Source organism: Podarcis gaigeae, assembly GCF_964106915.1.
Source record: "Podarcis gaigeae genome assembly, chromosome: 2".
Classification (NCBI taxonomy): domain Eukaryota; kingdom Metazoa; phylum Chordata; class Lepidosauria; order Squamata; family Lacertidae; genus Podarcis; species Podarcis gaigeae.
In genome coordinates this window covers 88266422-88290770 of record NC_139679.1, presented here as the reverse complement: position 1 = coordinate 88290770, position 24349 = coordinate 88266422, and the positions used below count along the sequence as shown (strand labels likewise).

Genomic DNA, 24349 nt, shown 5'->3' with positions numbered 1-24349 from the left:
AGGAAGGCATTTGTGTTTCGCTCTCCACTGATGGTTTCTCCAGTGCTCTGAATCCTCCCTGGCTTCCCATACTTCCTGATCTGAACTCCCCTATGAGGGGCTCATTGAGTCTTTAATTGGGCTTTAATTCAAGCGTGGGAAGCCAGAGAGGCTGGCAACTGACTGCCTGAGACTGATGCACTTGTTGGTTTTGTTTCTAAGGGAAGTCTTTTTTACTTTTTTTTTTAAAAAAAGAAACACAACAACAACATGATTTGACACTAACCTCTTTAAAAGTAGCACCTTAGAAACCAACTAAGTTTGTTCTGGGTATAAGCTTTCATGTGCATGCACACTTCTTCAGATACACATGAAAGCTTATACCTAGCACAAACATAGTTGGTCTCTAAGGTGCTACTGGACAATTTTTTTTTATTTATTTCGACTGTGTCAGACCAACACGGCTACCTACCTGATTCTTTAAAAGTAGAAAGACTTCACCTTTTTTAAAAATAGCACCAAACAGCAGTGAGACACACCTTCCTGCCTTTTTGTTAAAGCCCAGGCAAGTATGTAATGGGTTTTCAGGAAGGATGCCACCAGAAAGGCTGCAGAATGCAAACCTCTGGAGAGATAATGTGTAGAATGAAAGTAAGGACACTTACAAACTCTGTGTCCACCTTGAAAACACGGTAAGCAAAACAAAGACCTGTGCCCTGACCACAGGAACATCCCAGAAATTGTTGCAATTTATTTTCTCATTAACTGATGGACCATGGCTGGGGGAAAAAGATGGAAGTAATTTTTGGCATAGTGTTAGCTTTTGTAGTGGGGTTTTGCTAGGGACACTCAAAGTGCTTTGAATACACAGAGAAATCTCTGAAAATATTGATCACTCGGGGGGGGGGGAGAAGAAGAATGGTGCCGTTTGATTCTACCCTCATATCAAACATTTTATTCTCATTTTGGTTTTTTTATGATTTGCTTGTGATAAACCCAAGTATGCACTTGTAGAAGGTTGAAGATAATTATTTCATTACCTCACTGGTGTATTTTAATTTCAGAGCTTACCCCATCCAGGAATATCCCTGCAAAACCATCCAAGCTGCTGCAATAATGCACATGATTATGAATAATCTTGACCCTGCAGTGGCACAGGTAATGAACATTCCTCGGTGGAAGGCTTAGTCTTGGAAAGCAAACTGATAGCAGTGACAATGCATTGATCTTTGTGAATTGATACACACCAGTTCTGCTTCGATTGTTCTGAAATGGAACAAAGGATGAAATGGGTTAATTATTATTTTTTTAAAAATCAATGCATTGGCACTTTCCCCCATTAATTTTAATGAATCATAGTTGGAAGGACCCCCTAGAGTCATCTAAATCCAACCCTCTGCAATGTAGGAACCTCAACACACAGTCCCCCATCCAATTTGAGACCATACCGAACCCTGCTTACCCCTGCAAATGTGCTAGCTGTTTTATTGCTGCACCACCAGGAGAACAGTGGAGGTGCAAAATTAGCATGCCGCTCTGAGGTAGAGCATGTGATGCTTAAAAGCAAACAGGGCTGAGCTGACATTTCTCAGAAAATAATTTCCAGCCAATTTTTGACTTTCTTCTTTTGCTTTTTTGAGCTCTTCATAAAACAGTTGGAGATTTTAGTCCTCCTCTGAAGACTATCCAGCAAAATGGCTTCCTAAATTTTGCCATCCATGAATCTTCAGCACAGCTATGGATCCGGTTTGAATATTGTTTTTATAATATTGTTCAAGGAAGCCATGGACTTGGCCCCTACTCTTTCCAGCCTTCCCCTCTTAAAGTTTCAGTCAAGGTTATGTGAGAACTTGCTGTAAGAATCACTCAAAACAACTCCTTGTTTAAGCACCTTGTGGAAAAATATCACCTAATCTGCCACCAGGTATAGCGAATAGTTAAGCCAAGAGTGATTTGAAGTTTGCTTAGTCAAAATAAGAATATGCTACCCTATGCTATGAAGACAAAATACAAAGGCAAGCTATGTATCAACAACAATCTGATTCTATTTCTGAGAGTCATCAAATCATGGGCAAAATGCAAGCTCGACCATCCCACTGATACTTGCCAAAAAGGATTTTATTGTGAATAAAACTATTAGAAATATTCATAGTTTGTTATATCTAACACAGCTTGTGTGACTGTTTTTAGAAAACATTTTCATAGCTTATGGAGCAATTTCCTGCAATCAGATGGTTGGTGTTCTTTCATTCCCATAAACAAAAATATGAATAATGTTGTAAGCACTATAAATATTTCAACAAAAACCACATTAGTAGGGATGTTACGTAATTTTTATTTTTTTGTTTGGATGCCTCAAGGAATGGTAATAAAACAGGCAGTTAAAATGCACGAAACAGTCATGTGACAATAAATTGAAGATAGTCCTTTCACCAGTATTTGAGTAAGATTCCACTCCCAGTCCAGGTAGCCTATGTCTGGGCCTTGGAAGAGTGTGCCATCTTGTCCTTCGCCTCGGGCAGCAAAATGTATTGAGCCAGCCCTGTCCCTCCACCAACATTCATTTCCACTGAAATGCAAGCTATATCAACACACGGGTTCTGCTGCTTATTGTCTGGAGCTTAGACATGGGGAGGTGGATGACTTGACAGTTTGTCAGTCGGTTTAGGTTAGACATTCATCAGGTGCCCTGCAGAGGCATCCTAAGAAGTGGCTGGTGCTAATAGAAGCCATTATCTCTTGGCATTCCGGAGTTCGTGCAGCACAGAGGATAATTGAATAGGCCACAGTCTAGAATGCCCCTGGTCAGATTTAAGCTCTGCTATGTGCTCATTAGGGACGCAGGTGGCGCTGTGGGTTAAAGCCTCAGCGCCTAGGACTTGCCGATCGAAAGGTCGGCGGTTTGAATCCCTGCGGCGGGGTGCGCTCCCGCTGCTCGGTCCCAGCGCCTGCCAACCTAGCAGTTCGAAAGCACCTCCGGGTGCAAGTAGATAAATAGGGACCGCTTACTAGCGGGAAGGTAAACGGCGTTTCCGTGTGCGGCTCTGGCTCGCCAGAGCAGAGATGTCACGCTGGCCACGTGACCCGGAAGTGTCTCCGGACAGCGCTGGCCCCTGGCCTCTTAAGTGAGATGGGCGCATAACCCCAGAGTCTGTCAAGACTGGCCCGTACGGGCAGGGGTACCTTTACCTTTACCTTTACCTATGTGCTCATTAAGCAGTGTTTTGATTAAACTGGGTTTAATCATATTTGAGACTGAAATAAGGGACGCTGTTTTAAACATACTTTAAAATGTGCTCTTTGCAGTTTCCCCAGGAACTTGTAACTTATGGAGGGAATGGACAAGTCTTCAGCAACTGGGCACAGGTATGGTGTTGATACATTTGTTGCTTGCCTTGCTTGACCATGCTCTTAATCCATCACATCCATATTTTGCTTGGTGGAAGGTGTGACTAAGTTATTGGCTGTCATTGACAATGAATCCATGCAGTTGTTGGGGCTTTTGACTTTAAGAAATATCAAAATATCGAAAGAGCAATCCAGTGCTTGAATTATGGGGGCCTGGGGTGGGGTGACAGCTGTTTTACCTGTTGTGGCTGCTTTCTTTCCTGCTAATTATAGAAGGCTACAAGGTTTGTGGGACGCGGGTGGTGTTGTAGTCTAAACCACTGAGCCTCCTTCCGGTCGGCGCCAGCGTTTTAATGGCGGTCTTAGCCTCGAGCTCCGAGGCGAGACTGCTCTGCGAGTTCGGGTCTGACCCGCTACGGCGAGCGGGGGACCCCTAAAATCGCAGGCGCTGAAGCCTGCGAACAAGGAGACTCGGTGGGCACCTTTGCGCCCCCCGGTACTGCGAAAGAGCCTTTTTAAAGGCTCCGGAGCGGCATCGGGTGTGAGCGCGGTGCTGAGAGTCGCTACCCAGCCCACAGAGTGAAGCCGCATCGCCATTAACGGAGAGCGCCGATTCCTTCCTGAAACTACAATTGGCATCGATACCCGTGAGTAAGAACTTCAAAACAACTATTAACGGGACTTAAAAACTTGGATTTGGCTGAAAACGGGAGGCATTAAATCAAGGAAGTCTGCCCCCCGGAAACTGCATGTTTAATCAAGCAACGAAAAAATCAAGTTGTTTTTATATGACAAGTGCTTTTAAAACTACAAGCCCGACATCAGAGAGTAACCTCCCCCCCTTTTTGGGCAGGAATAGGGGGGGGAAGAAGAAAAAAAGAGACATTATTAACCTGCTGAAAACATTAAGAGAAGTCATCCCCTCTCACCGCTAAACCCCCCTGGTAGGGGCTGCCTGATCAGAGTTGTATCGCCGGAAAAGGGGAACTGTCAAAAGGGAGCTGTCAAAATCGGACGGCAGATGTGAATGACTCTATTTGACAAAAAGTAACGGTTTTGGCTTATTTAGAAGATTATTTTACCTTGATACAAAGTAAAGTTCGTGTTGGACTATTGGATTTGTATCGATATATGCTTAAAGCTTCTTTGTGACTTTCACTTTTGGGATACATTTTACTCCCCCTAGAGGGAAAGAGAGACATTGTTCCATTGGAAAAAATAACAGTGGGATTTTCCACTTAAACCTTTCCTGTGAGAACGACCTTGGCTATGAGCAATCCAGTGGAGGAAATATCAACAAGGGCCAGAACAAAAGCACAAGCACAAAAGAAAAGGGCCTCCACGGCAGGCTTACCAGCTGCACAGGAAAGAGTAACAACAGCATCAATGGATTCTATGACACAGGCACTGCTTAAAATAAACCAGTCTCTAGAGGCATTGACAAAGCAATCCACAGACAACTCCAAGAAGTTGGCAGAAAATTCCAGAAAATTGACAGAACTTACAACAAGATTAGACCTGAACACAACAACGATTTCATCCCATACTGACTCCATAAATAAATTAATACAGGAAAATACAGAAACGAGGAGGATAGCCGAGAGTGCTCAAAGTACGGTTGAGGAATTTAAAGGAAAATTTGTTCCAATTGAGAGGAAAGTGGGTGAACATGATGCAACCTTGGCCTTGATGGAACTTGAGAGAAAAGGGAAGAATCTGAAGCTGAGACTTGTCCCTGAGGAAGAAAAGGACGACCTTAAGGAATTCCTCACAGAGAACATTCATGGATTTTGGTTGGAGGACTGGGAAGGAGAAGAAGATTTCGAGATAACCACAGCCTTCCGGCTGGGCAGGAGACAAGGCAAAAAGCCGAGGGATTGTCTAATCACATTAAGATCCAGAGAAGAGAGAGACAAAATATTAAATCTACATTTTCAGAAGGCATTGGTGATAGGAAACTCTCAGATACAGATTTTTAAAGACATCCCCCGTTACATCTTGCAAGTAAGGACCTACTTTAAAGACCTTGTTGACTTGCTGAAGGGAAATAGCATCCCATTTAGGTGGGAATTCCCACAAGGATTGTCCTTCAACTTTAAAGGGAGGAAGATAAAGATCAAAACAATACAGGACAAGGACCAGTTTTTGGAAAGAAACTTTGAGGACTTACAAAAAGGGACTGTGACCCTAAGAGAACCAACAGACATTTCAAATCTATCATTTGGACTTACTTCACCACCACCAACCGAAGAAGAACAATTATTGGGTGCGGTCGGAGGAACAGATACCCATCAATAAACAAAGATGTCTCTGCAACTATTAACCTGGAATTGTAATGGTTTGAACCTTCCCCGAAAAAGAAAACAAGTTTTTTACATTCTAAAAAAAGAACAATTGGACATAATATGCCTCCAAGAAACACATATAGCCAGGACCCACAGGAAGCTTCTGATAAATAAGAGACTAGGATTGGAATTTATATCATCAGATAAAGTCAAAAAAAGAGGCGTAGTGATGTACATTAAAGAAAAATTGGCCCCAAAAATGATATTTAAGGACGAGCAAGGAAGATATTTGGCAGTTGAAATTCAATCGCAAGGAGAAAAACTTTTAATAGTAGGGGTGTATGCACCTAATGAGGGGAAGGCGGAATTTTTCAAGAAACTGCATGAGACTCTATCAGACTTTATGGACTATAAAATTGTAATGATGGGCGATATGAACGGAGTAGTCTCCACAAACATGGACAAAGCTCAAAGACTTGTGATATCCAAGGATGGGAGACTACCAAAGGCTTTTTTTGAAATGACCGACAATATGGACTTAATAGACATTTGGAGAACAAGGAACCCTCTAGAAAGAGAGGGAACCTTTTTCTCCGAAGCAAAGATGACATGGACTAGAATTGACCAAATTTGGATCTCCAGCAATCTGGCATCAAAAGTTAAGAAGATAGAAATCTGCCCAAAAACCTGCTCCGACCATAATGCTGTAAAAATGGAAATGAAACAAACAACGGCGGGAACATTTCGATGGAGAATGAATGACACCCTCTTAAAAGATGAAGAAATCTACAAGAAGGCCCAAAAAACTTTAAGAGAATACTTTGAGATAAATTTAAGAACAAATGTGGAGAAAAGAACAATTTGGGATGCAAGTAAAGCCGTGATGCGTGGTTTTCTTATTCAGCAGAATTCCCTAAAGAGAAGAAAGCAAAAGGAGAGGGAAGAGAAAATCCTGGAAAAAATAAAGGAAGAAGAGAAGAAGTTAAGATCTAAACCAAAGTCACAAGAAATATTAAGAGAAATAAAATTCTATCAGATGCAATATATGGAACTGATGAATCAAGAAATAGAATGGAAGATAAAGCAGATGAGACAAAAGACATTTGAATCGGCAGATAAATGCGGGAAACTGCTATCATGGCAATTGAAAAAAAGACAAAAACTGAATACTGTAACATCTTTGGAAGAAGATGGAAGAATAATCACTAGACCAAATGAGATAAGCAATTGCTTTCAAAGTTTCTTCAAAAAACTGTACGCGCAAGGCCCAACAAACGAGCAAGAAATAGAGGAATTCATCAGAAAATATGGACTTTTAAAAATCTCAGAACAGAATAAGATGACCTTAAATGGGAGAATAACAGAACAAGAAATAGAGGGTGCCATTCAGAATATGAAATTGGGGAAATCTCCAGGACCGGATGGTTTAACTGCAGGATATTACAAAATGTTAAAAGAATGGTTGATTCAACCATTGAAAGAAGTTTGCAATCAAATTTTGGAGGGGAAAAAGGCTCCCGAATCGTGGAAAGAGGCATTCATCTCACTTATACCAAAGACAGAGACTGGCAAAAGCCAAGTAAAAAACTATAGGCCTATATCATTGTTGAATGTGGATTATAAAATTTTCGCAGACATTCTGGCAAAAAGATTTAAAAGAGTGCTAGTAGGGGAGATTCATAAGGACCAAACAGGCTTTCTCCCAGGGAGATATATGTCAAGTAATGTGAGAAATATTTTAGACATTCTGGAACTGTTGGAAATGGACATTAACAAAAAGGCAGTTTTGATCTTTGTGGATGCGGAGAAAGCCTTTGACAATATCAATTGGAGTTTTATGATGAAGAATCTCCAGGGAATGGGGGTAGGCCAAAGATTTCAAAATGGTATAGGTGCGATATATGCAGAACAAAAAGCAAAATTAATCGTGAATGGTATGGTGATGGATGATATATCAATAGAAAAGGGTACACGACAGGGATGCCCTATGTCTCCCCTCCTGTTTATATCTGTCCTGGAGGTTTTGTTAAACATGATTAGAATGGACCCGCTGGTTAAAGGTATTCAGGTCGGAGCGAAACATTATAAATTAAGGGCATTTGCAGACGACTTAGTTCTAACATTACAACAGCCAGAGGAGAGTACGAAAAGAGTGTTGGACCTAATTGAGATATTTGGTCAAGTGGCAGGATTCAAATTGAACAGACAAAAAACCAAAGTGTTGGGGAAAAATTTGACACCGGAAGAAAAAGATAGATTTCAAAACGTAACGGGTTTGGAAATTATTAAAAAAGTTAAATATCTGGGGGTAAACTTAACATCAAAAAATGCTAATTTATTTAAGGACAATTATGAGAAATGTTGGACAGAAGTCAAAAGGGATCTAGATATATGGTCTAGACTGAAACTTTCCTTGTTAGGCCGTATAGCTGTTATCAAAATGAATGTATTGCCGAGAGTGTTATTCTTGTTTCAGACTTTACAAATTCTGGACAAGATGGAGTGTTTCAAGAGGTGGCAAAAAGATATATCTAAATTTGTCTGGCAGGGCAAAAAGCCCAGAATTAAGTTTAAGATCTTAACAGACGCAAAAGATAGAGGGGGGTTTGCCCTGCCGGACTTGAGGCTCTACTATGAGGCAGCAGCTTTCTGCTGGTTAAAACAATGGCTACTTCTTGAGGACACAGACATCTTAGATCTAGAAGGTTATGATAATAACCTCGGCTGGCATGCGTATCTGTGGTATGACAAGGTGAAAGTGCATAAGAGTTTTAAAAACCATATGGTACGGAAGGCATTGTATAATGTCTGGATCAGGTACAAAGATTTAATGGAAAATAAAACCCCCAGATGGTTATCACCAATGGAAGCAAAAGCAGTTAAAAAACTTAACATGGACTCAAATTGGTTAAAATATGATGAAATGCTAGAAAAGGATGGAGAAAAGTTTAAATTAAAGAGCTATGAAAAATTAAAACATAGAGTTAGAGATTGGCTACATTACCATCAAATAAATGAAGTGTTTAAGCTGGACAGGAAAGTAGGATTCCAGAGTGAAAAGTCAAAGCTAGAAACGGAACTGTTAGAACCCAATACAAAAAACTTATCTAGAATGTATAACCTGTTGCTGAAATGGAATGTACAGGATGAAACGGTAAAATCAGCTATGATTAAATGGGCACAAGATGTTGGTCATGACATTATGTTTGCTGACTGGGAACAGTTATGGACCACCGGTTTGAAATTCACAGCATGTACTGCTTTGAAAGAAAATATTATGAAAATGATTTACAGGTGGTACATGACTCCAGTCAAGCTTGCTAAGATCTATCATTTGCCCAATAACAAATGTTGGAAATGTAAGGAAGCTGAAGGAACCTTCTATCACCTTTGGTGGACCTGCCCAAAAATTAAGGCCTACTGGGAAATGATCTATAATGAAATTAAGAAAGTCCTTAAATGGACGTTTTCAAAGAAACCAGAGGCTTTTCTTCTGGGCATGGTGGGCCAATTGGTACCGAAGAAGGATAAGACTTTCTTTATGTATGCTACCACGGCAGCAAGAATTCTTTTAGCAAAGTATTGGAAGATGCAAGAACTACCCACTCTGGAGGAATGGCAGATGAAGGTGATCAAATATATGGGATTGGCAGAGATGACCGGCAGAATCCGTGACCAGAGGAAGGAGGCGGTGGAGGAAGATTGGAGAAAATTTAAAGTATACCTTAAGAACTACTGTAAAATATTGGACGGTTAAGATGTCGAGAGGCTAGAAACAAAGAACTACAGCTGTAAATCGTAAATTAAAGGGGGAAACTTAATGAGAATATATAGAGAAATTGACTGAAGGGTTGCTGACACATTATAAAATAATGATGCAGAGAAGGGGAGGTATGGGGAAGTCATGTTTTATGTATTTGTTTGTGATTTGTTTGTTTTTCCTATACCCTTGTTCCCTGTTTTTTTTTGTTTTGTAAAAATAATAAAAAATTATTATAAAAAAAATAAAAAATAAACCACTGAGCCTCTTGGGCTTGCTGATCGGAAGGTCGGCGGTTTGAATCCCTGCAACGGGGTGAGCTCCCATTGCTCAGTCCCAGCTCCTGCCAACCTAGCAGTTCGAAAGCCCGTCAAAGTGCAAGTAGATAAATAGGTACCACTCCGGCGGGAAGGTAAACAACATTTCTGTGTGCTGCTCTGGTTTCACTAGAAGCGGCTTAGTCATGCTGGCCACATGATCCAGAAAAAATGTATGCAGACAAACGTCGGCTCCCTCGGCCAGTAAAGCGAGATGAGCACCACAACCCAAGAGTCGTTCGTGACTGGACTTAACTGTCAAGTGTCCTTTACCTTTACCTTTTTACAAAGTTTGTGGGGGGATCATTATTCGGTTAAAATAACTTGACAGATTTTTTCATGAAAAGCATAAATCCAGGTTAAATGGGGGTGGGGGTAGATATGGGCTGGTATTTTTATGTCATAGTTTGGATGCTGCACACACCTTGCATAAACAAGTAACACGAATCTGGAAGCACCCTAAATGAATGTTTTCTGAGCAGATGCAGAGTGCTTTAGGTTCATCATTCAGGAATCACAAGAATCCCCTGCTCTGTCTGGGATCAGGACTCCCAGGTCCTCAGGCAGAGCTAAGCTCTTTCAGCTTTCTTTCCTGAAACAACCATGATATTCTGAAAAAGAGGGAAAGAACATGATTCTGCACTTCGCGTCTAGCAAGGTGACATTCAGAAAACACAACATTTGGAAACTTGCTATCTCTTCCTTTGCACCGGCAGCCATGTCCAGCGTCGATATGACTGTGATGTCTAACAAGAGTTTCACAGCGGAGCAAAACAATATGCCTTTGTCACTGGTTACTTAAGAATAGCAGTCGGATGAATGATTTTCTTTCACTGCGATAAGGACAGTTTGTTCTCAGTGTTTTGTTTCATGAAAAATGAGACGGTTTGTAAAGATGTTGTAGCAACGTTATTCCTGGAAGTGTTATTTCTGGTGCAGGGAGGAGAGGCAATTGAAAATGTGGCATGTGAAGGGGTGCTGAGCCGTAACCCGCTTAGTTCAGGGGAAGGGCCCGAGCTTAGTAGGTAGAGCACACCCTTTGCGTGCAAAAGGCCTCTGGTGCAATCTCCAGGGAGGACTAGGAAAGATTCCCTGTCTGAAACCCTGGAAAGCTGCTGCCAATCGCTGTAGACCAGGAACCCTAACCTGGTGTTCTGCAGAAGTCATTTGACTACAACTCCCAGCATCTGTCAATGGTCAGGGATGGAGGGAGCTGTAGTCCAATGACATCTGGAAGGCACCAGGGCGTGGAAGGCTGGTGTTGACGATGCTGTGCTAGATGAACTGGCTCAGTATATGCCCAGGGCTCATGTCCCCCCCCAACACTGCTCTCCACCCCACCCCCTCTTTTTTATGTATTGCTTGACACCAGCTTTGCCACGGACTAATGTAGGCCGCCTTATTGTTGGGGGCAGGTAGGAGTTTTTCCACTTGACAGATTGGTACCAGCCATTTGGTTTTCCCCTACCTTGTAGCAATCGTCAAAACTTTGTAAAGTTAGGCACTGGGTAGGCCTTGTTTATGGGAGAGGAGGTTGTTGCCTCCGCCTGCCCTTCCTCATTAAAGGTATCCCATTAAAGGGATCTGGGGGTGTGGATCCTGTCCGAAGCCTGGGCATGGGCTAGGGCCATGCCACGACCCCATTGTGGACCCCAGGGTGCCCCAATTTGATGTATATAACAGGGCTCCCCCTACCAGTGGTATACCCTTATGAGACTCCCTGCAGACAGGCAGTATCAGGATATAGTCTGGTTTCACCCAATGCCTAAGCCAAACCGCTCACATCTGTAACCAATAAAGTTGTGGCCTATTTTATCCCATTAACCTAAACATTCGTGTCCATGTGTTTATTATCTAAGGGAACTGCGGGGCCCGGGGCCTCGCCAAGCAATGCTGAGCTAGATGGAGTACTCAGTATAAGCCCAGGGCTCATGTTTTCCCCCCAAACACTGCTCTCCACCCCCCATGTGAATTACTTCTAGTTTCAGAACCCAACTGGAAGGGGGGGGGGGAATGTGTGGGGAGAAGCAGTTTCAGGGGAAAGGCGTGTGTGTTTGTGTGTGATACATTACCTGGCTTTCCACTTGCCAATGTTGCACTTTAAGTCACTTTGTAAGAATTGGCTAGTAACCCACTCAGTTAATCTAAAATGGTGGCCTGCCACCAACTTGCCTAGTTTGCCCTTTAAAAGCCTTAGAAACACAGATCAATATAAGAAGGAAGCTTAGCCTGCTCCTTTCTCCCATTCTATCTCCATCTTTCAGTTCTGGCTGGTGATGCACTATTTGTCTGAGATGACTGAAGATCAGACCTTGGTCATGTACAGTGGGCATCCCTTGGGACTCTTCCCCAGCCATCACAACGCTCCTCGATTAGTCATAACCAACGGCATGGTAAATAGCTCCTGTCATCTTGTCCTCTCTTTGCTTACTATCATTTGTCACGACCCACAGTCTTTTCCTGGTATGCACTGTGCTTCACCTCATTGATCAAAGGTTGGCCGTGTTTCGGTTCACGTATTGTTTGTTTCAGAAAGTGTGAATCAGATAGGGGCACCTTTAAATGCAAACTGAATCAAATTTGTCCTCCACCACTACATCCAATAACACCCTGTTGTTTTTCCTGCTGTCCTTTCCCTGCGGCCTTGGAAAAGAGAGACAGAGAGAGGAAAAGATCTGGGTGTTCTTGAATATTCTCCGACTTTCCAAATTACTATAGGGTTAAACTTTATTAGTTATAATTGGAGCATCTAAAACTAGATCTCCTTGCTTGTTCAAATGGGTTCCCTCACACTTTCAGCATTAGTAAGGTTGTTTCGGGGAATGGCAGGACACTGATGAGTGTACACAGGGAAAAGAGGGGCTGGAGTCTGGCTCAGGAGAGGGGGCTAGTGATTTGTGGGGACCTGTAGCAGCCAGAGGCGAGAGGCAGGGGAAGCTCCAGAGCTGGAGAATGGAGCTCAGAAGGGATTGGAGGATGAGGCAGGTCAGGCAAGTGAAGGGCTGGACGTCTCCCCACCCTCTCCTGTACCACTGTCTCTTGGAACCAGGAGAGGATTGAAGAGGGAAGAGCAGAGGCAGTTTTCACACAGGCACATAAACTGGTGGAGGGGTGTGGTGCCCCCTGTTGCTGCAACTGCTCTATCGAGCACAGACCAGGAACTAGCTGCCTGGGTGCTAGACTGGTATGTGTGGGTGTTCAGAGCCGTAGGAACTTCTGTAAGTGTCCACTTTTGACAGTACAGTTAACTATCTGCTGTGTGCATTCCTTTGGCTGGGGAACACCCATAATAGGTTGGTTGTATTGTGCTGGCAAGGTGGTAGAATCACAGTGTTAATCAGAGACCTCTCTCTCTTTTCACCTTCCTCCCTGCCTCAGGACTTCTATTTTATTTCTTGTAATATTATGAACTGATGTCTACTTGCCCCTCTCCTCCCTTTTTCCTTCTGTGTCATGTCTTTTAGATTGCAGTTCTGATGACAGGGACTGGCTTGATTTTAGTCACCTGTATAAAGTTCTCTGGCTGCCTGGTCAGCTGAAAAGTGCTGTCAAAACGCTCTAAATAAGACACATTCCCTTGCTTTGTTTAGGTGATTCCTAACTATTCTTCCAGAGATGAATATGAGAAACTGTTTGCAATGGGGGTTACAATGTAAGTTATCCATTGTCCTAATTAATTTTCCCAATTAATTTTTGACGTCTGCTTTTTAGTTCTGAATTGGGAACTTTTTGTGGCAGGTGAAGGGATAGAACATTATATGTATACATGCAGAAATATAACCCAAAGGCTGAAACCATGCATTTACTTCCTTGGGGAAGTGGGGCTTATATTTGTGTAATTCAGTGGGGCTTATTTCTGAGTAATTTATAGACTCACACCATAGGAAGCTACATGGAGAAAAAGAGAAATATGGAGAAATGTGTCAAAGGGTACCGTTACTTAGGAAATGTTGCACTACTAGACTAACAGAGTAATATAGGGGCAGAATGTATAAAAATAAAACAACATCCATAGTTGACTGAAAAAACTGCCTTGCATTCACTCCTATTGACAGGTATGGACAGATGACAGCAGGTAGCTACTGCTACATTGGACCACAGGGAATAGTCCATGGAACTGTGGTAAGAACTGCTCACTATCACTGTTGGGCAGAATGTATCATTTGTAGAAAAAGGAAGCATCAGTTCTCTTCTGACTAAAGATCTATTTAGTATTTCTAACAAACGACAACAACAACAAATGCAGAGCTGACCCACTGCTCCATTCTCTGCTCTAAACTGCTGAAGTGTAGGTGCATTCCAGCAAGACACAGTGATAACAGCATGAACCTTTATTAAACTACCAAACTGGACAACAGGGGCAAAACATCTGTTTATATACATTTCTGAAGGCCTGGGCCACTCCCACTCCCAACGTGATTGGCTGTCTAAACTACCTAGCTGCGAATCATGAGTCAGAGTTTAAGGGCCAATGGCAGAGGCCCCAATCCTGAAATGTTCTGTGATTGGATATAATGTATCAAATCAGAACACAGGGGCTCAGCATCCTTAGTCCAGACTCAAGCTCAGGCAAACACAGACCACTGAATGCATAACAAGCCCCATGTGACACATTGCTCATTGTAACGTATATAAGCCACCAACTCTCAAGCTGGGTGCTGCAAGGGAACTGCTTTGTGAAAAAAAAAACATTACCTGATATAGGCTTCTATAAGGCCCATTGGGGGCAGGCAATTCTGCCCTATCTCTGCATCAGTTGCATGAGAGTGGAATTTTTCCACCGCCACCAAAGTACTACTAATACAGCAGAACTGTCACCTTCCAAATGGGAACAACAACCAGAGCAGTAGCTCACACAGAAGCGTAGCAGAAAATGAAATGTATTCTGTTTTAATTGCCTGTAATTGATCCTGAGTGGTTGGACTGAAGCCTCCTTTGCTTTGTTTCAGGCTTTTACATGCTCACTCTTGAGCATGTAAAGTTCTGTTGAGTAGATGAAATGAGAAGTGCAAATGATAAACAAATGGAGATACGATAGAAGTATTGCCATTGGTAAATGACACCATAGGGTACCATGCACAGTCACCACCTTTTTCTGCAATGTGCCTTAGCTAACAGTGCTCAACGCAGGCCGGCGCTACTTGGGAGTGGAGAATCTGGCTGGGAAAGTCTTTGTCACATCTGGCCTTGGAGGAATGAGTGGCGCTCAAGCCAAGGCTGCAGTCATTGCTGGCTGTGTGGGAATTATTGCTGAGGTAAGCCTGTATGTTTATTTGTATGCTTCTACTTAGTTTTTTTAAAAAATCAACCTCCCCTGAAACGGTCCATTCTCATGTGGCCGCTCCCTGTACTTCCCTCCCATTTATGATTTTGTTAAGGCATTTTAATGAACAAGTGGGTTTTAAGAAGAGAGAGCTTACAAGGAAACTCTACCAAAAGTTAAGGTTTTAGTAGCTTAGAGAGGGGCAAATGTCTCAGGCTACAGTACTGTATCCACTTGCCTGGGAGTAAACCCTATTGAACTAAAGGGGTTTACACCTGAAGAGATAAGTTTAGGATCACACTGTTAAACAATTCATCATTTTATCTAAAGGTTATGAACCCTGAGGTGAAAACTGTCACAGAACATTAGGCCACAACCTCAAACTGATTTAAGTGTGCTTAAGCCCGTTGATTTTCAGTGGGGTTTTGTGCATTTTATTCTCTTTTGGATTGTGGTCTTAAGTGAGCTGCGCACTAACTTAGCCACTCCAGCCCTAGACCTTGACTCGCTGAAAAAAATGCTTCCATCCATTTAAACCAGCAGCTGGGCTTTAAAACAACAACAAAAAAGGTCAAACAATAATGAAAGGATTTGCTAATGTGAATTTGTTTTTCTTAACCAAACAAGAATTTTGTTGGGCAGATTGTAATTCAAGTTATGGTGGTTGGCAGACGTGCACATCTTGCTCACTCAATAAAAGGTTTCCCCATGGAGTTGAAATGTTCTCATGTGAAACAGGCCTTACTATAATAACAGCTTTATAGCTATGCTGTTAAACAGGGTAATAAAGGACTTCAGTGACCTGTGTAATTTTACCACTGATGATGGAGAGAAAATCTTGTTTCTAAATTTGCTTGGGTCAGAAATCTCACTGATTGATCATTTGTGGTTCTTCAGCTAGGAGTGGCCTGTCCCAGGCTAGGCCTCAGAGCTACACACCACTACTGGTCTCAGTCACCTGCTGGTCACATTGATGGCCAGATCATTTCTGGACCACATTCAAGGTGCTCACAATAGAGTTTAAAGCTCTAAATGACTTAGGACTCTTAAATCTGAGAGGCTGCTTCATTCCTTACAGACCCTCTCAGGTGTTAAGATCAGCAAAGAGAGCAGTCTTTAGTTCCCCTTCCCTCAGAAGTTTGGGGTGGGGGTGATCTGGGCAAGAGCATTCCCTGTGGAAACCCCTAGGTTGAGGAATTCCCTCCCCACAGATCTGCCCGTGGCATCTTTATTATATAGTTTCCATTGCATGCTGAAGATGCACCTCTTTGCCCTGGCCTTTGACACTTGGGATATATATATATATATATATATATATATATATATATATATATATGCTTTCGTAGATTTTCACGGGTACAGGAATGCAGGTTTTGGTGTCCTCGGGTGTCTTCCCGTGTAAAAGTTGGGGTGTCTAGGCGACGTTTCGACGAGGTCTCACTCGTCATCTTCAGGCTGGTGCTTTCGGCTTCTTGTTACTGGAACATATATATATGGCCCATTCTATCCTTGCAACTGTAATTTGTTTTCAAGTGTTTTTAATATTGTATTTTTAAATTGCTGTGACCTGCCCTGGAGACTTATCTGATTCATTTCCTACCCTTTACCATAAGTAATTAAAGGCAAATTATTCTAAAGTTCAGTAGTTGCTTGTTTAATTCTATTCGATTTTATCTAATGCAACTTCTCAGGTTGATGAAGCAGCCCTCTTAAAGCGTCACCAGCAGGGATGGTTGATGGAAATCACTAGCAGTCTGGACCACTGTATTGCTCAGCTCAGGTATGGCTCAATAAACACATTCTTTAGCGTTTTGCTAATTAACTCCACATCCCACCAAAGGACTTTTCTGCAGTGTGGAGAAAAGGTCTGGGGCAGGCAACCCTCTCTGCCCTATCTCTGCTATGGTTTATTTCTAGTGCTTAACCTCACATTTCTCAGAAGTGAGTGACTACTAGGTCAGTGCTCCTCACTAAAATAAAAAACTCTCTTGGGGCTGGTCCTGACATCTGTTTCCCCTATTTGTTTTAAAGGTGTGTAGTGAAGAGGGGCAGAAACTGGCTAACAATTTAAGCCTTTGCAATGGTGAAAAACATGAAACATGCAGCTTGCCACATTCCTTGAAGTAGGAATTTGCATGTATAAAATTCTTGTCCTATTTTTTCAGCACAATCAAGGCTCACGTCATCGGCCATGTCTGCCTTAGTGCAGGTGTATGGAATCTGTGGCATTCTGAGAAGTGTTGAACTACATCTCCCATCAACTCTGAGCATTCACCATGTTGACTGCGGCTGATTAGAGTTGGAGAAAAACAACATGGTGTGTGTGTCACAGGTTCCCCATACCTGCCTTAGTGTGAATAATTTTTCCACTTTGGAGCAGAACATACATGAATTCTTTAGTGCTTTGATCTCAAACTCAGTGGCGGAGCTTCATGCTCCAGCACCGGGGGGTAGAGAGCAGGCGGGGCCAGAGCTGGAGCGTGTCCCAAGGTGGGGTGTGCTGCCGCAGGGGCACGACGAGTGTCCTGGGGCGTGGCGCACTGCCTGCGGAGGCGTGGCACCCAGCACAGGCGGGGGGGGGATCACAATGGCACCCCACCGGGGTTGCACTGCTGGGGGCGGTGCACTCCCCCCGCACTCCTCTTCCTCCGCCAGTGCTCAAACTGCAGAACAGATCATTGCTAACAACCACACTATTAACATAAATATCACATAACATAATATCACGTAACAGCAAGAATTGTCTGCCTGCTTTCAAACCTCTCACCTGATTCGCATCAGCCAGATACTATCCAATAACACATAGTACCATCTTGATTCGTATATGTTTAATTTGTTAAAAAGAGTTATTCCTGCATTTTTGGAATTTCAAACACTTCAGAGTCTTAAAGGTAATAATCCAAGCCCTCAAGACCAGAACAGTTTCTGGTACCTACAGGACATCTGTGACATCCCTGCCTGAATACTCACTTTGACATCAGAGAAGATCAGCCAATGACATACAGAGAAATAGGACAGGCAGTCAAGGAGGGGATTGTAAGAACAAAGAGGTCCCTGGATGTAGATGAGGAAAATGTAGCATGTCAGGAGAGTAGTTTTATCTCACTTTATAGTTTCAAGAGGATTCTAGACATTGTTATTTGCTTAAAAGTCTTCATCTGAACATCCCCCTCCAGCAACATTGTTCAGTATCTTTTAAATCTAAAACTATCATGACATCAATTTTTTAAAAAAATTAAGTTGCTTTTGAATTGTTAAAAGTTAATCCCTTTTGACTTGTACACAGAGAAGCAAAGAAGAAGAAAATGGCTCTTAGTCTGGGATATCATGGGAATGTGGTGGATCTTTGGTAAGTAGCTAATAATGAACCTTGCGACAGCAGGGGAGGAGCGGGGAATCCATGTTGCAGTTCTGATAAAAAATGTGTCGTGAAATTTCTCCCCGCAACTTCAGCCTCATTGATTTTAATAGGAGATTGAAGTATTTGTCATTGAAATCAGTGTGATTTACAAATGCTTGAAGTGTTGGTTGTGCCATTTCCTACAATGCGTCCATCCCTTAGCAATAAAAAGGGGCTAATTTACCAAAGTTTCGTCTAGGTGCTCCTGGCATCTACTTTTCTATTTCCATACGAAAAACTGATCTATAGTTGTCCACTTTTTCCTCTTTCTGTGTGCAGGGAGAGACTTGCAGAGGAATTCAATACCACTGGAGAACTGCTAGCTGATTTGGGGTCTGACCAAACATCTTGTCACAATCCTTTTAATGGAGGCTACTACCCGGTACAGCTGAGCTTTAAGGAGGCTAACCAGCTCATGTCCAGCAACCCTGTGAAATTCCGAACCCTAGTGCAAGAGAGGTACTTCAATAATTTGAACAAGTTTTCTTGGGACAATTTTTTAAACAAAACTCTGCTTCTGTTGTGAGGTCAAATGTCTCTTGTAATATTCACTTTTCTTCTATAGACACAGTTAAGTTTGGGGTCTGTCTGTCTGTCTGTCTATCTATCTAGCTAGCTAGCTATAGGGGGGTGGAATTGATTTTGGAATGACATTCATAAAATCCGAACACCAGAAACTGCACACTGGGATATCAAATTCAGTCTGAAAGGATATCTCTTCATCAGCATCATACACTTATGACAAACTCAGGGGCAGAACTATGCACCAGAAAGAAGAATCCTCCTTTCTGAAGGTCGAAGTGGGCTACAGAAATGTCATTCATTTCTTCAGCCTTGCTCTAAAATCAAATCTGCAAATGACTGTGCAGGAAGAGGAGTTTTATTTCTGAGAATGCTGCAAATGTTAAGTGACCCAGCTGCATTGATTTTGAGCCATTGCCAGCTGCTTGTTTTTCCAATGCATACTCACAGGAGCTGGGAATTAGGGAATTAGGCTCTATAGATTAGCGGTAATGATTCTCTTCCTGTAGCTTGTTCCTGTTAGGTCTCATTTTCATAAAAAGATGGTTTGGGAGCCAGGAGTCACTCCGATCGACTGATGCTAGGTCAAACAGATTTGATGGGTTAAATTAGACGCAACATGGCAGCAGATTCATTTGTCTGCCCAAATCAGAAGTGAGAAAAGGGTTTGACTTAAAGAACAAAAAGAGCATGTGAGGGAGGAGAGCTGAGTTGTCAGAAACTGAAATGTCCTACCTGAGTGATAACCATTCTTCCCTAGAATGTGGGAAGCCAGTGGTATTTCTGACTTCAAATTTTCCAGGGACAAGAAGGCCACTCAAGGAAGCTGGCTCAATAGTAGAAAGTTGCATTCAACATTGGGCAAACCATCCCTGCTCCCATTGCCCCAGCACCTCCTTCCCCAGCTAGGTTTACTTCCAGTATCGGAGCCTCTCTGGGTTCAAAAAACATTCAAATATCAGACTGCAGGAAGGTAAACAGCAAGATGGGGAAGACTTCAAATCTGCTCGTCTATATAACCACTTTGTACATGATAGGGGCAGTCATTGCCCCCAAACCATGGTTGCCCACTCTCACACTTGCTGTCAGCCTATGTCAATTAATAGTTACCTTTTTAGGAACACAAATTATTTTGCCAGGGCTGCATACCCATCCGCTGAGATCTTCAAGGGAGACCTTGATCCCACCAACAGTTTCAGAGGCTATTGGGAATGTAGGAAAGGGCCTTCTCTGTTGCAGTGCTCAGACAAAGGAATTCTCTCTCCTGGAAAGTTTGCCTAGCTCTTTCCTTAATGACCTTTATTTGTCTGATGAAAACTACCTCCTACTATTTTATTTATGTGCATGCAGTATTGACTATGTTGATGGATTGCTTGGAGATTTTTGTTTGTTTTTGCAGCTTAGGATTTCATACGTTATTCTTTCAGTATTTATTTTGATTGACTTTTTACTGCATTAATTTTATAACTCTTATGCTTCACCCTCCAATATTCCACTCTAAGGGCCCCTTTTGGATGGAAAAGTGCCTCATAAACTTCAATGCAAATAAATAAATACACCCATTTCATTATTTTACTGTGATGATCTCTTTCCTACCTTCTTCTAAGTTTGCAGGGTATCCTTGTCTCATGTTATCCTCAGAATAACAGTGTTAATTAGACTAGTCTCAGTCTTAATAATGAATTACACTTTTTAACTGCCCTTTATCCTGTAAGATCCCAGGGTGCTTTAAAGAAGAAGCAAATCAAACACAGGACTGTAAATAACGGGTGGTATTAAATGCTAGTCCTACTCAGAGTAGACCCATTGCAATTAAGACATGGCAGACTTTGGTTCATTCATTTCAGGGCCTAATGCATGCTCATAATTTTTCTTTATGGAAATTCATATAGTGTTGAGAGAACGTTATAACTTTCCACTTTCAGTCTGAGGAGACAAGTGGCTGCCATCAACAGGCTTTCTGATCAAGGAATGTTTTTCTGGGATTATGGAAATGCTTTCCTTCTAGAAGCTCAGAGAGCAGGTAAGTAGCACTTTTCCTTTTTGCATAAGTTAAGCAAGTAGTGCATTTGGCCGAGTACAGCAGATAACATATCCCAAGAACAGGGGTGCTCCCCATGTTGCACATTTTCTACAGGAAAGGGGAGCGCTTTTCTGTGTAGGAAAAAGCATGTAACCATTGGTATATGATGATCTCACATTCAAGAAGAATAACTTTTTCCAATACGCCCCACTGTCAGCCAGTTGGAGAGCTATCCAATCCTGCTCACCCAAACCCTGTCTGTAAAACTCTGGCAAAAGGGTTGAATCATCATCATCATCATCATCACATTTATACAGTGGTGCCCTGCAAGACGAATGCCTCGCAAGACGGAAAACTCGCTAGACGAAAGAGTTTTCCGTTTTGGAGGTGCTTCGCAAAACGAATTTCCTATGGGCTTGCTTCGCAAGACGAAAATGTCTTGCGAGTTCCTGCGGGTTTTTCCCCCTTCCCCCCCTTTTTCTAAGCCGCTAAGCCGCTTATCCGCTAAAAGCCGCGAAAAGCTAATCCGCTAAGCTGCTAAGCCGTCAATGGGCTTGCTTCGCAAGACGAAAAAACCGCTAGACGAAGAGACTCGCAGAATGGATTCTTTTCGTCTTGCGAGGTACCACTGTATCCTATTTTTCTGCAGTCATATCCAGCACAACATGCAAAGCAGCATAATTCCATATCCAATAATAATAACAACAACTGTGTAGGGCTTTAAAGGTAAAAAAAAACCCAGCACTTTAAATTGAAACCTATATTTAAATTGTTCCAAAGGTGCTGACATCGAGAAAAGAGGTACCAGCAAAGCTGAATTTCGATACCCTTCTTACGTCCAACACATTATGGGGTATGTAGGAGAGAATAAAATGTGGAACACCAATGTAGAAAGAAGACTTGAATCTTGTACTTTGGGTGGGGATTAGGAAGAGAAGGAGAAAGACACTGAAGGAGTTTTCCTGTTTGGGACCATTTTTTGTCATTCCTGTATATTCATAAAAACTGAATTGTCTTTTGTGATTAAATAATGTGTCAGTAGACCAGAAGCTATAAGATGGGTTCTTAAAAGCTGCAGTTCACAAAAGGTTTCTTAGCTGCCCTTCACCGTACAGTTCCGGGGAAGATTACAACAGAATATACAATAATGAAAACAGATAAAACCACCAGAGTTATAAAAACTAACTGAAACCATTCCAGATAGAACAGAACAGTATAAATTCAGCGAAAGAGGTCGGTCCCATAAAACAAAATTCCTTAGTTGTCAAAGGCCAGAGTGCATCTTCAGCACATGGAGAAAACTGTTAAGTGAAGATGCTAAACACATGTCAGTGAAAAGGGTCTTCCACAATTTGGGGGCTTTACTTCCCTGTACTTTTGAGGGTGAAGGTACTATCAAGAGAAACCCTCTCTGCAGATCTTTAACACCCAAGAACGTCAGTAGGAGTGAAGATGGTCTTTCAGATATTTGGGACCTAAGTTGCTATAGGGCTTTAAACACTAATGTGAGCTCCTTGAATAGAGAAGCTCGTCCCATTTGCCACTCTGTCATGTGGATATGAACATGTATAGAGAGCTGGTGGGGATTTATCAGACAAATTCTAAGCTGGAGGAAAGTATAGTGGTACCTCGGGTTAAGAACTTAATTCATTCTGGAGGTCCATTCTTAACCTGAAACTGTTCTTAACCTGAGTTACCACTTTAGCTAATGAGGCCTCCTGCTGCTGCCATGCTGCCGCCGCACGATTTCTGTTCTCATCCTGAAGCAAAGTTCTTCACCTGAGGTGCTATTTCTGGGTTAGCAGAGTCTGTAACCTGAAGCCTCTGTAACCTGAAGCATCTGTAACACGAGGTACCACTGTAATGAGAGAATTGAGCAAGAGAGATGAAACACTTGAGAGACAAAACGCAGTGTGTTCCAAGACTGAACTTACTCCCCCACTTTTCTTTTTTCTTTTTGCACCCCAGAGAATATAGACCAGCTAACACATCTTAAATGTAAATTATAGGGCATTCCAAAGGGAAATCCCTGCCTTTTCCACACTCCTTTCCTGCGCTCCTGGTTTCATGCTGCATTACTAAACCAGGAATTACTAAACCCACCCTAGCTGCTAACTATGAATGTAGTTGAAGAATAAAATATGTGTTGTATCCAACCGAGTTCTTCTACCCATTGAAATGAATGGACATGACTAACCTAGGTCCATTACAGGTGACAACCATTTTAGGTGTGTCCAGCTGATGCATAATTGCAGGTGTGTGGGTCCTTTTGGACTGGGAAGAGGGTGAAATGGGGACTAAATGCACTTATGCGTGCTTTTGCATATGCAGGGGCCAGGAAGAGAAGCCCTGCAGGAAATGGTTGTTGCCTGTAATTTCAATGGGTCTACTCTGAGTAGAAGAAATTAGCTGGTTGCTTCTTCACTTAAACCTCCCTGTTCTTCTATCAGAATGTGCTTATGACAGGTGTGATACCCATAGACAGAAACAGTAGCTTACATCTGTAAAGCCTTGGTGGAAATTCAAAAATAATGGCCCGAAGAACTTAGTGTTTGGATTAGTGTGTTTTTTAAAAATAGCTGGAATTCTTTCATCTTCAGTTAATGAAAGAAAAGCATTGCTAACTGCCAGGATAAATATGGCAGGAATTTCAGCTATCTTCTAATCGTGAAACATATTCCCTTCCCAGTGACATTTTTTCTTTGGGATTTGGACCATTCCGTTGGGTTTGTACCTCAGGCAACCCAGAAGATTTGGCAACCACCGACTTCATTGCAACATCAGTGCTTGAGAAAGCTGTGCTTCAGGGAGGTAAGACGACCCATTTTCTAGTATGGAAGGTGAATCTGGGATATGGATAAACCTACCTGCAGTTTATTGTGTCTTGCAACTAAGACCATAAATACCAAATTATTATCCACTTCAAGGTAAATTTCCCAGACAGACACATCTTCTGGGTACGAAATGTCAGAGGTGCCCTGCTGGATCAGGCCAAGGACACATCCAGCCCAGCGCTCTGTTCTCACAGAGGCCAACCAGAGGCCTTTGAGAAGCCCTCATGCAGGACATGAGCAAAATGGCACTCTCCCCATCTGGGATTCCCAGCAACCGGTGTTCTAAGGCATGCTGCCTCTGACAGCAGAGTTCACATATGTCTTTTATAGCCATTGGAACTTCTTGCCATTTCCATGTGTATTTGCAGGGTCATTGACAACTGCAACCCCTTCCTCTGTTACAGGCAACAAAACCAAGTAAATCTTGAGTAGAAACATCAAGAGGAGGCCAGAGGGACTGACAGAGTGTAGGGCTCAGAGTGGGAGATTTGGGGTAAAATGAGAGGTTGTATTTAACATAGCATTAAGACTAATCCTCCATCAGCACAAGGATTTCTATTTGCACAATATAATGTTCTCCCCCCCCCAACCACTGTGTGGCTCCTAAATCTTCTCTGG

At 42.4% G+C, this 24349-nt stretch overlaps 1 protein-coding gene across 2 annotated transcripts in view; it reads left to right on the top strand.

Moving 5' to 3' along the window:
* UROC1 (urocanate hydratase 1) overlaps window positions 1-24349 on the top strand; it is a 54745-nt gene that overhangs the window by 9027 nt on the left and 21369 nt on the right. For both annotated transcript variants that reach the window (XR_014560529.1, XM_083723960.1), the window contains exons 3-14: window positions 1044-1137; window positions 3286-3345; window positions 11954-12082; window positions 13280-13341; window positions 13745-13811; window positions 14801-14944; window positions 16644-16732; window positions 18239-18301; window positions 18632-18811; window positions 20800-20897; window positions 21678-21750; window positions 23587-23708. Coding sequence is in view for 1 of the 2 variants with exons in the window: in XM_083723960.1 (XP_083580086.1) it covers window positions 1044-1137; window positions 3286-3345; window positions 11954-12082; window positions 13280-13341; window positions 13745-13811; window positions 14801-14944; window positions 16644-16732; window positions 18239-18301; window positions 18632-18811; window positions 20800-20897; window positions 21678-21750; window positions 23587-23708 (1181 nt within the window). In the remaining variant the exon portion in view is untranslated. The remainder of the gene's footprint in view (window positions 1-1043; window positions 1138-3285; window positions 3346-11953; window positions 12083-13279; window positions 13342-13744; window positions 13812-14800; window positions 14945-16643; window positions 16733-18238; window positions 18302-18631; window positions 18812-20799; window positions 20898-21677; window positions 21751-23586; window positions 23709-24349) is intronic.